The 12,119-nt window shown below is 39.6% G+C and overlaps 1 protein-coding gene across 4 annotated transcripts in view; it reads left to right on the top strand.

Annotated features, from left to right (window-relative positions):
* Positions 1-12,119, top strand: part of LOC140240708 (nuclear hormone receptor family member nhr-91-like) — a 50,111-nt gene that overhangs the window by 30,788 nt on the left and 7,204 nt on the right. For all 4 annotated transcript variants that reach the window (XM_072320469.1, XM_072320470.1, XM_072320471.1 and 1 more), the window contains exons 3-4: positions 9,398-9,450; positions 11,180-11,497. In XM_072320469.1, the coding sequence (XP_072176570.1) occupies positions 9,398-9,450; positions 11,180-11,497 (371 nt within the window). The remainder of the gene's footprint in view (positions 1-9,397; positions 9,451-11,179; positions 11,498-12,119) is intronic.

Below are 12,119 nucleotides of genomic sequence, written 5' to 3'. Positions count from 1 at the left end.
CTGAGCTATGGCCTGCTTTATTCATGGAATAGAACTAGACTTGCTGATTGGTCAGGAAAACCATGAACAGCAAGAAATTTCAATTTATAATGTGTATTGCAATCTTGATCTGGCCACATGTGTGCACTAAAACATCCATTATTGTGATTTTAAATTTGCTATTTTCCTACTTGCGATTCCATGTCTGTAAATTTGAACTCTGGGCCTACCATAGTAATCAGTAAACTTTTGACTTTAGAAATTTATTGTGTAGACCTATAGGATAATTGCTTCCTGAAAACTTGTAAGCCAAGAAAGATTTGTGTGGAATCACTTCATGGCACACTCATGGAATAGCAATGACTTTTACTGAATTAAATCCACAAAAAAAAGTTCTAATTTCCCCCATGTAGGATTTAGGTGGCAGCAAGTGGTTTTATTGATAGTATATAGGCCTATAAAATTACAATAATATATTTCTGTTAAACAAGGGCCTTGCATGTACTCCTACTTCCATTATTATAGCAGATAGTCCCACATGTGCACTCGGTGGTCAGTGCCCGGCAGAAAAAAAGCTAATGTTAGTCGATAATGGAGTAATCTATCTTGTATGTGCCACGCTAGTAATATCGTGACAGATAATAGAATGATGCTCTCGAGAATACAAAGTGCCATCCTATCATGTGCATTCCAAGGCAGAATGGTTAGTTGCTCATCAGAAAAGAGTTAGTGGCCCTCCCTGCTTTATGTCTGCACTTTTGACATTTCTTTTCTGGTGCTGTACTTTTTCAAGGAAAATGTTTCCCCCGAGAAGATACCTCCCAAATATCATGTATCTCTCTGTCCCTTCCTTCATCATCGGCCTTAGTTGAAATTCGAATGAGATATCAGATAAGCGAACTGCTGCATCAGGGACTGGTTATCAGCCGTCCTGGTGTGTACTTTGAATGTTGCGGAATTATCTCGCCCCGCAGCCTTGCACTTTTTGTGCGCGCAGTGATAAGGATGCTGCGGGCCAGCGCGGGCTTCGCTAGAAATGTTCTGATTGAGATTGGGTGTTTCCTTGGAAGCTTGGAATCTTTCTGTCATTGTTACAGAAGAACTCTGTGTAGTGTTTGTTTCCAGAGCCTTTTGGCTAGATACTCTGACACAATCAGTCTGACAATGTAAAGAGAGACGTACTACTGTATATGACAGACTCTTATCAATTTTTGTAATTTCTTGATTCCTCTCTTACTCTTACAGCAACGGGGGTGGGGGAAAGAGACAATAGCGTGTCTTATGATCTCTCAGTAAGCTCCCATTCTTTTACATCATAAGTTGAACAATAGGTAGATCAAGTTCAAACTGCTGTTGCCATATCATATCAACACTCACATAACATCAAAATTCTGTCTAGACTTTTTCACACCCATTATTTAAGGCTATGCATTCAGTAAGGTCACTAGCCTACTTGAGTTTTTGAGCTTTTATGGAGGCAGACATACTTTTAAAATGAGAGTCAGAGGAAAGCACAACAATGTATTGCCATTTGAGAAAAATGCAGGTACTGAGAGGTTGTGTAAAAGGAAATGGTGCAAGAAAAAAAATGGGAATGGTGCAAATTGACTTGGTCTGATGCAGGGAATTAGAAACCATTCATGCTGAGAAAGAGAGACTGCAAAAATTGTACTGTTAAAAAGTTGAAGATGTTGTGCGAAACGCCAAATACATGCCCGCAGCGTCACCACAAAACTCTTGAGCACCTTGCGAGTGCAATTTGTCAAAAATTAGCATGAAATTTTGAGTGTTGAGTTACAATTGAGATTACCCAGGAAACAGTTAATGAACATTAAACGAAACAAGCCGGGAAACCGGACAAGTTAGAGATAAGATCAAGTTATTTCTCAACTAGCATCAGGAAGTATGAGAGTCACTGCCAGCGATAGGGCCGCATCCAGTTCTGAGAATGCCTCGGGTCTGACGGGAAGCTACCATGCTCTCCGAGGCTCTGCGATCTGAGATGAGGACGCACATGCGAAATGAGCTATTTGACAAATATTTTCAGACAGAAAGGGTTGCTGTCTTTATTAGCACAACAGAACATTTCCATACGCGATTAGCACACACCTTTCAAGCCCTGTAACTCAATTGAGGATGGTTTGATTTTGCTACAACACACATTTCCCATATAGACACCTGCCTGACTATACTCGGGACTCGTCCTCGATGGGTTTTGAACAGGCCTTACCTCACAAAAAAAAAAACAAAAAAAAAAAACGTTGTGACAACATTGAATGAACAAAATTCCTAGCCTCGGGTGATAAAACACAGGAGAGTATATTAGGGGTGCTTTGAGTGCTAATTGGCACAGAAAACCCCCATAGCTTTGTATACCCCGTCCAAAGCCCATGACATAGAAAGGGTTTATCAGTTAGGATGGCATGAAGCCTTACAGAGGTGGAGAGAGATTCATGAATGGGGTATGTTCTTTCCAAAACAACAACAACAACAACAACAACAACAACACAAGTTTCTCTTGGGATACATTTATTCAAACTTTTGTTTTGGCCATAATCAGGCTTTTGAAATGCATTTAGTTCACAACACGGTTACATCCCAACTCATTTTGATAAAAAAATGCCATTTGAAAATGTTGATTAAAAACGCATGTGAAGATGCATTTACAATTTTCTGAAAATGCATTTCATGGGGAGCATAAATTCAGAACTTGCACTTCCATAGGCCTACTATTAATCATGGCCAAGTTTAGAAGATTTACTCTCAGTAAAGGTTTTCCATTTCACTGCTATGGAAATCATTCCGCATAAATTTTTATTGAGTTTGTGGGGGGTTTCCCCCGTTAATTTCCCTTTGCAGTGCAGCTATTGTATGATCACTTCATTAAAATACTGTCTGGCATTACTTTTCTGTTTACACCGAAGATATACTGATCTCTTTCTTCTTGTGTTTCTTTGTGTGTGTGTGTGTATGTGTGTGTCTGCTGTAACATTTTCAAGAGGATTAGGTGAGCCTTTTTTGGTCTTGCTGTTGAAAGCATTGTGAGTTAGGCCTATCCATTGCATCCTTTGACAAACTGAAACCACATTGACAAGAGTAATGTGTCCCTTTAATCACCTTCCTTGTCTGCCTGACCTTGGCATGGTCCACAGCAGCTGCACAGAGGCTTGCTGGCGGTCAGCCAAGGCCTCACTGGTCCAGACTGACCACTTGAAGGGATATTCACCAGCAAGGACCTTATAGTTTTGATTCAGACCCCGTGCTTGTGCCATTTGCCATGACCTGGGAAGTGGATGTCTGTGTTTGTTTATCTGACTGTGTGTGTGTACCTGTAGTTGACTGTCTGCCTGTCTTTTAGAACTGAATGCCTATCTGTATGTAGGTCTGTCTGTCTGTTGGTGTGTCTCCTGTCAGTCCTTCTGTTTGTCTGTCACTGTCCTGTCTATATAGGCCTACTTGTCATCTTCCCAGGAATGGAAGAGGTTCTGAAGAATGACACAAGGAAGTGGAATATTCGGTGACATGAGCAAACCAATCCGCAGTTATCACTCTTGACTTGCGGCATTTCCATCTGCCAGACCTATCTCAACTATCGTGAAGATATTGGCTCCAAGCGAAGAACATAAGTCTTATCTCTGTATGTGATTAGACGTAATATGTAGCAAACAGGTGAAGGACAGAATCAGTCTATCAGTTAGGGTCTTACAAATAGCTGTGAAATTGTTAGATTTATGTAACAATGGATATGGAACAGCGTAAGTGTGACAGCATGCAGCGACGATCAAAGTACAGTGTAGATTGCATTGGTCAGCAGTTTTGGTGTGACGTGGTTTGAAGATCTTTTGGAATATGACATGAAATGTGGGAAAAAAACAACATTCTGAACGTTGAACAGAAAGGACATCATCATATGTGATATAACTGTCTCTCTGCAATCAGCAGCCCTTATTCCGTTGTAGTTGAGCTTCTACAAAGTGATTTGCAACATTTCTGACTTCAAGAAGGAAGCATTTTAATGTTCTGATTTTGTTCCCGATGTATATACTAGTAGGCCTACTTGTACTTCATGGTTTTACAGTGTATGCTGTGTGGCATGGAAAGTCGGAAAAGAAAGAAGAGGACGGGCCTCAACCAATCGGATGTATCCCTACTTTAGGTAGATACACCTCCTTGGCTTGGTTCAATCATGGAGCTACTAACTAGTAGCTCCATGGTTCAATGGTCTGCTTGACTGCAAGAGGATGATGTGGCAAGCATGGTCAGTCAGCCTGGTCAGTTCTTCAGGTCACTGGCCAGGCCTGCCAAGGACAGTCACAGTCCACCACTTCAGCCACCCCTCCCTCCCTGGTCACAGCCATGCAGTAAAGCTGTGTATAACATTGATGAGTGGAGGATTGGGGGGGGGGGGGATGGGGGTGAAAAGAGAATCGCGCAGGAGAATAGGAAGGTTTTTGTTGAGGTTTTCATGGAATTTTTTGAGGCTTTACTGGCAGGGAGAGATATTCTTTTTTTTTTCTTTTTTCTTTCTTAAAAGAATTACTTGACACTGACCTCATGAGTAACTTTGGTATTAGTTTTATTGTTCCAGGAATTTGGCTTCCCTCTCTCTCTCCCTCTGTCCTCTCTCTCTCTCTCTCTCTCTTTTCATGTTTATTAAACACATTGCTCTTTTCTGTGAAGAAGTTTGTGATCAGTTCATTTGTGATGATTCAGGGAATTTATTTGTACAAGTGTAACTCTGAATCAAAAGTGTAGGTGAGACTATTTGACATATCAAGGTTTGATACTGTTTTTATAAAAAAAAAAAGTTACACAATTAAGATTATTTCATAGGACAGAGGGAAGAGAAATGTTTCATCTATAGGTCTTTTCTTGTTCATATGAATTTGTTTGGGCTGCAGATTCTTCTAAATTTGTGATGGACTCTTACATTGACAACACCAGTTTACATTCATGTAATTTCTGTGAAGATTCTTTTTCCCCATAGTAGGGGAAAATCAACATTATCACAAAATTTCAGGCATGTTTATCATTCACATTTTTTATGCCTCCTCAGGTTGACCTTCATAATTCTTACGCTAATTGGAATTTTAACAAAGCAATTAGCACTTTCCTGAAATACAGTCGTTACACCTTCAGTTGAACAGATGTCAAATTTAGAACTAATTGTATTTCATCCACAACACCTACATGTTAGAAGTAGTGATCCTCAGTATTATTCTTTTGAATTCTACCTTCCCGACTGTTAAAAACTTAGTTTGTAAAATAGGGTCCCTAAATAGCACAGAGAGACAGAAACATTCCTTACTTTATTGGAAAAAAGTTTGTTTGCAACTGCCTTCTGTCTAAAAGCAGGCCCTTATCAAACGTTTTTTGGATGCAGGTGCTGTGGTCATCCTATACAAGTAGTTGGATCTTTGGAATGACAGAATTCATAACGGCCTGTGCTCCATTACATCGTTTGGAGAGAGTGATCTTAAGTTATTTTTCATGCCATCAGCATAATTGAAAAAACAAAACAAAAATAAAAGTTTGTAAAAGTCACGGAGAGATGTGTCCAGAACTTTAATGTGTCCAAGGAATGAACTTACTCCTTAATCCAGGTTTTCATCCATCACTTGTCACTTCCCAAGAAGATTGAGTGTCCAATCGCGTGGAGTCCTGAGATATTTGTGTCTCGTGTGGACGATCATGTGATTATTTTGTATTCTGCTCCATTCTTCTGTCATAAGTTCAGGATGCAAAAGAAAAAAAATAATAATGATAAGTAAATAAATGAAATAAAAAACAAAATAGCCAAAAGAGTAATGCCCTCATTGTTTGTGAAGAATTGTCACAGGTTCCCTCATGAGAAGAAAAATTGATCATTTCTGATGAAACCAATCACGGAGAGTGTGCTCATTTCAGTGAAGAAACGTCTGTAGTATTCCCATGAATGCATGGACATGTTAGGTAAATTGGCTTCAATATGGGAGAGCCAATTGTGCCCACAATCTGAACTAGCAATCAACCAAGCAAGCAAGCATCGTGTCTCCTTCAGGAATCTTTGACCAAACTTCATCATCAACTTTCTCTTCTGTTCTGTGGTGTATCATCAACACATCACTAAGCAAATGAAAATGCCAACTCTTCTTTGTTTGCTATTGTTGTTGTTGTTGCTTCAATGTCTGTGTAACACTTCCTGTGCTTGGTGAGATACATGCGTGTTAAAGTTTTTGTGTCTTCTGCCAAATGATGATAAAAAGTGAAACCTAAGTTTGTGTCTGCATTTTTTTTTTCTAAGTAAAGTACTCTGATAGCCTCATGAAGTGATAGGAAGATTGGAGAAGACTTCAGTTGACAATATGCAGCCATAACTATATTGTATGTATTCTTTTTAATTCCAAGGAATGATGTTTTCACTTCATCCTCTTGCTGTTGTCATGGTGACAAGTTGTCATCTGTTTGGTAGTATCCTCCAAGTCCTTGAAATTGAATTCTTGAAATATTCAGATCAAGAATACTTTGATGGAATGCATACGTGAGCCAGTTTGTCTCGCTGTAGTGCCACAATCTTGAACAATATTTGTCTTTGCAAACCACAGTATCTAATTTTAGTCCCGACAAACTGTTCAAAGAGTCTACTTTCTCTCTTCACGTGAAGCATGACTTGTTTTTCATTGAATTGCCACGGAATGAAAAGTACAGAAAACTTTATTGCATGTATAATTGACATGGTAATGGATTGGTAGCCAGCCCATACATGTACTTTCCCTCCCTGACTTTGTGATCATATAAAAAAAGAGTGTATTGACCATGCTAAATTTGTCTTTTACCTTGGGAAACTCATTTTTGAAAGTATGAGCATGTGTTCATTGCAAGTGATGTGTAGACGATTATATAGATTGCTGGACAATATGATAGTGAAAATGACAAAATGTTGAACAAACTTTTGCCTCAGAGTATATTTTCTATTCAACAGATAGATAGATAGAGAGATGAATAGATAGATAGATAAATAGATAGAAATAGACAGATAGATAGAGAGACATAGATAAATTGACAGATGTATAAATAGATAGATAGATAGAGATAGATACAGATAGAGATAAAAGAGAGAGAGAGAGAAAAATAGCAGATAGATAGAAGAGAGAGAGAGGTAAGATGGTTCTAATACTTTTACTATGCAAGATCTAAGAAATTAAATGCATCACATGTTGTTGCTTGTGTCTCACACACACACAAAACAAATTAAACGATGTTGTTGCTTATGTCGCACACACAAAAAAAGAATGAAATGATATCAGTAGCCTATGTATTGAAGCTATTGATCTGCGGGTTTTGACTCAGTAGATCTTTTTGTTGTGATATGCAGGACATCAATGATGTCCATGAACATTCCAGGGTTCTCTATGGAAGAGAAGCTTCCATTTATTCTTTGCCCAAAGCTATGCTGTGAAGCTGCCTATAATATAGGCCTACTAATCTAAGCTTTAGACTTTGAACATTTCAGTTTCCATGGTAGTTCCATTGTTTATTAGAACCCATTTTCTGACCGAAACTTGGTCCAGAAGAATGGCTCTTTTTTTCCCCTCTCTGGTTTATCATAGAGACTGTACATAACAACTGCGCACTGCGCTGGCTGGAGAGGAACATTTGGTTAAAAATAGGGAAAGAATAGGAAGTGGTCTGTATAAATGAGCATTAGTTTTGCATTCATTGTTAGTTTTGTTTTCCAGAATGAATTGGATGGATGCTAAGGTATTCCTACTTTGTTACATACGGTACGAGAGACTACTGCTCTCTGGGTCTGTTTTAACAAACAAGAAGATGACCGTATTTGATTGAACTCCAGGGCAATGCTTTGAAGAAAAAAAAAAACCCCAACAACAACACCTTTTGATATTTGATGGTTGGTGGTGTCCTCCGTTACCTCTCTCCTTTCCCCTGCCCTCTGGAATGGAAGAGTCCGTCTGGATGTTACATAATGTTCCTACCTCGTGAAGGCCAGCCGTCATCCCCTCAAGCAAATTCCACTTTGGCTTTGGTACTGCGCTCTAGTGGTCAGTAGTAGGAAGGGCACATTTGACGTCAGTGCAATGGTGGGGTGGGGTAGGGTGAGATGGGGGGAGGGGGAATCCTCTCCGAGTTCCCTAGTTGGACTGATGTCTTTGTTAGCTCATCCTATGACAGTCATATTGCTTGGCTACTTTCTCATCCCCCTCCCCCTCCCCCCCCCCATCTTTTTATTTCTCTCTTTGCCTCTGTTGTTGTTGTTTTTTTTTTTTTTAAGAAGTGGCTTATATTTTTTTTGGTCTCTGTCTTTTCTTTGTGCATTCCTTTTTGCAATCTTTAGGCCTCTCTCTAACCTTATCTCCACTTTTTTTCATGCATTACAATTTTATGTATCCCTTCTCCTTTTCCCCCCAATTTAAGCAAGCTTGTAGTGATTCCACAGATAGTGTTTATCCTTTTCAGAGCATAAAAAAAAGATGATAACCAGAAAGTGAAGACCTGATAAGACCACTCTAGATCTTATTGGTTCTTAAGACCTCAATTGTATGTAGGGACTTGAAACTTATTTCATCTTTTTTTTTTCCTCAAGATAGTGTAAGGATTACTTGTGTCAAAATCATTGGGGTTTGCTCTATTTCTGTATCGTTTTCTATTTCTTGAAAGAAACGGGGAAACAGCATTTCGAAGCTCTGTTTTTGCCTAGTATCCCTCTGAGCTATGTCAGAAGTTTAGTGTTGATTTCCTACTCACTTGTCACTAACCCTGTATCAGCTTTAAATAGATGATTTTCCAATCATAGAGTCATTGGGTCAATATGTCTATCATTTAATGTTTGGTTTATTTTTTCAAGATTTCTCTATTTCCCACTGATTATTTCACATCTGCCATGTACCAAAATGTTTCTCAGGTTGGAATCATTAATCTAGTGAAAAGCAAAGTCAAAAGCAAGCAAGACGTGAGTTTGAAAGCAAAACTATAGCACAGCTTTATAGTAATGAGACTGCAGAGGTCTGTCTTTTCTGTATGGTTCATGTAGATAACAACCTCTTCATCCGAGGATTTCTTCTTCATCATCTGAGTTGCTCTGCGACCATAGCTGCTTATCTGATCCCAGTCTGACCAGTTGAGTTATGATCAGCAAACAATGTTTGTTGTTGTTGTTGTTCATTACTACTCAAGTATTGACCCAAGTTCATTATATAACCATTGCTGTGTTTCATTGTTAGGCATTGAGGATTCAAGATTGAAGCAGTACTCATAGAGATTCGTTCTTGGCCTTGCCATGATCCACCCCCCCCCCCCCCCCCCGCCATTTTAAAGGTATACTAGCCCAACAAGAGATGCACTGAGTACATATGATGATGATGCATAGATATATGCATTACTTCACTGACCATTTTTCTCTTTTCATCTCCCTCTGCAGCTGTTCGAGAAGATCGAATGCCGGGCGGACGGAACACGGGACTGTCTTACAAGGTACGTAGAGGGGGCAGCAAGCGCCCTGCGCAAGGTGTCGCCATGCCGCCGGGCTCATCGAAAAGTCTGTTTTGTCCTCTCGCGTCTGCATGATTCATTTGCATAATAACATTTGAAGACGACATGTAAGAGACATTTGTAAGTCTGTCAGGAGCAGACACATACAGGGTGACTGCAAATTAAGCACAGTGTGACTCTATGTACTACAGAGTGCAGTGTGCAAAAAGCCTCATGGTTGTAAATTGATGGCTGCACTTCCTCTGTTTCTGGTGTGACTATGCATGCTTGCATGTAGTTTTCAAGCATGTGAATACTGACTTCACTATTGTGTTAGTCATATTTATGTGTTTCTGTGTGGATTTACACACACGTCCCTCCGTAAGCAAGAAGTAAAAGATTCACATACCCATTTCATTCATCTAATCAGATATTTTTACCACAGCATGCTTCCGATTAATATTTAGCCTTTTGGGGCAATGTCCAAGAAACCCTAGAACACACAATTGTGTCCAAGATTTGAAAATATAATGATTGAAAATGCTATGAAAGACACACACACATTGGTTTGTTAGCCTAAAAACATTATTGTCGCTTCCCCTTGATGTAAAGTCCTCCGTATTATTTTTCTGTTTTGATGGTAAAAATAAAATTGTAGCATCAACCAGTCAGAGAAGAACATGTGTTAAAATTTTAGGGCATTATATCTGATCATGCACACCAACCAGCATGTGTGATTTTTAGCGACTTCTTTCTTTGTGGAAAAATTGCAATGTTCCTGCATAATTTTTATGATGTTTGGCATGGAAAGCAGTGATCATTAGAGTGTACAACATGAATGAGAAGTATTGCGGCATATATGATTTATCAAGACTTCAGGGCATGCAATATCACTGTTTTACCAACATATTCGTTTATTGTTTTGATGCTGATGTTCAAATATATTCAATTTAGTCAAATGTGTTCGCTTTGCAGTGAAACACTATAACCAAAGCAACACTGATGATTGTTTATCCCATGTAGTGTCTGCTATGAATAGGGTAAAGCATGGTAGAAGTTTAATCAAAATTGTGCTTGATATAAAGTGATGAATTCTAAATGGTTACATGCTTTCATGAAAAGAAATATTTTTCCAGTCCATATGCCAAGTAGATGGGAGGCTGGTGTGATTTCCTTTGCACATCTCCTATTTATCAACTCACAAATAGCTACTTAATTATTTTTTTCCTTGCATAAGTGGAGTCTAGAGAATGAATTCTATTTGTCATATCAAATGTTTATACAGTTGCAGTTCATAAGCATTAATGGTTTTGAAGGTGGAAGGCTTTATGTTGCCGTGTTATTGATAAAGAAAAATATGATTTCATGGTATCAGTTTTATGTAAATAGAGAGTTATATGATGACAAGACCACCACCTTCATATAGTTTGCATCATGTGGTTGCAGTCAATCTTGTTATCTTTTTTTGGAAAAATGCCAAAGTCCATATCTTTCTAATCCAGTGCCTAATATTAGTGAAATTTGTAATGTTCTGTTTGTTCAATTTCGCTCTGTTCACCGAGGTTATGTTGAAACATGTCAGGGCTTTTAGTTTAATGTTATTTTTTATTTGATTCATTTGCAATGATGCCAGTAGAAAGGTCTGTTAACTGTCTGCTATTCAGTAATGTAGAGGAATGACTCAAATATCTTGTCTTGTTGCCATCTATGGTGAATGCTCTTTCTGAAGCAGTGCAAACCAAAGAACTACGACAAGCTCCGCAAGAAGTTTCAGCTCATGGCGCAGCAGAAGGCCCAGCTCAACCGCAAGACCAGGGCCGAGAAGCAGGCTCTCAAGGCTGCAAGGGAGGCGATGAAGGCCGAGAAGGAGGCCAAGGGTGTGAGAGGGGGTGGAGCAGGGGGTCCGGCTGGAGTGAGCGGAGTCTCCGCGAGTGGTGGCGGTGGTGGAGCGGGCGGGGCAGGGAAGAGTGGTGGAGAGGTGCGCACCCTCAAACCTCAGACTGCTCAGTTGATTGAGGTACTTCAGCAGACTGAGTCAGCTGTACTGAAGGTGAGTGGGGTGCTGCTATACCAGGGTGTGGTCATGGAAGGGTAGAGGTTTCCCCCCTGGTAGAGCCACAACTTTAAAAGCACTGTGGTATTATACAATGAGGCTCTATACCCTCAAACAAGAGATCCTGGCTTGGAATCCTGGCTGGGGCATTTGTCCTTGGACAAGATGTTTTTGTCACACTTCAACCCAGGTGTATAAATGATGCCTCTTAACCCGTTGAGGACGGATTGATTTTGCTACAACACGCATTTCCCATAGACACTTGCCCGAGTATACTCGGGACTCGTCCAATGGGTTAAAGGGACTGTACAGTACTGGTTCAAAACCGATTTTCATCAAATAAACTTTTGATACCCTTTAGAATTGCATGCTCTTTGACATCTCATAGAATGGTTTCTGAATATCTCTCAAAACGTTAAAAGCTAAATTCTCACCTCGACCAGAACTGTATACACCCTTTAATGTTGGAGCGATGTTAATGGCAAGGTCATGCAGGAGAACACCTGTTTGCACTGAAGTGGGTACCCTTGGTACCTGGTAAACAAGACTATAATCATTATCAGTCCATTATCAATCCAGTTCCAATCCAGTCTTGACTGTGCCTAAAGATGACAGTTAT

Source organism: Diadema setosum, chromosome 17 (assembly GCF_964275005.1).
Source record: "Diadema setosum chromosome 17, eeDiaSeto1, whole genome shotgun sequence".
Taxonomy (NCBI): domain Eukaryota; kingdom Metazoa; phylum Echinodermata; class Echinoidea; order Diadematoida; family Diadematidae; genus Diadema; species Diadema setosum.
Note: the sequence above shows the minus strand (reverse complement) of the source record. Positions and strands in the feature narration are given on the sequence as shown.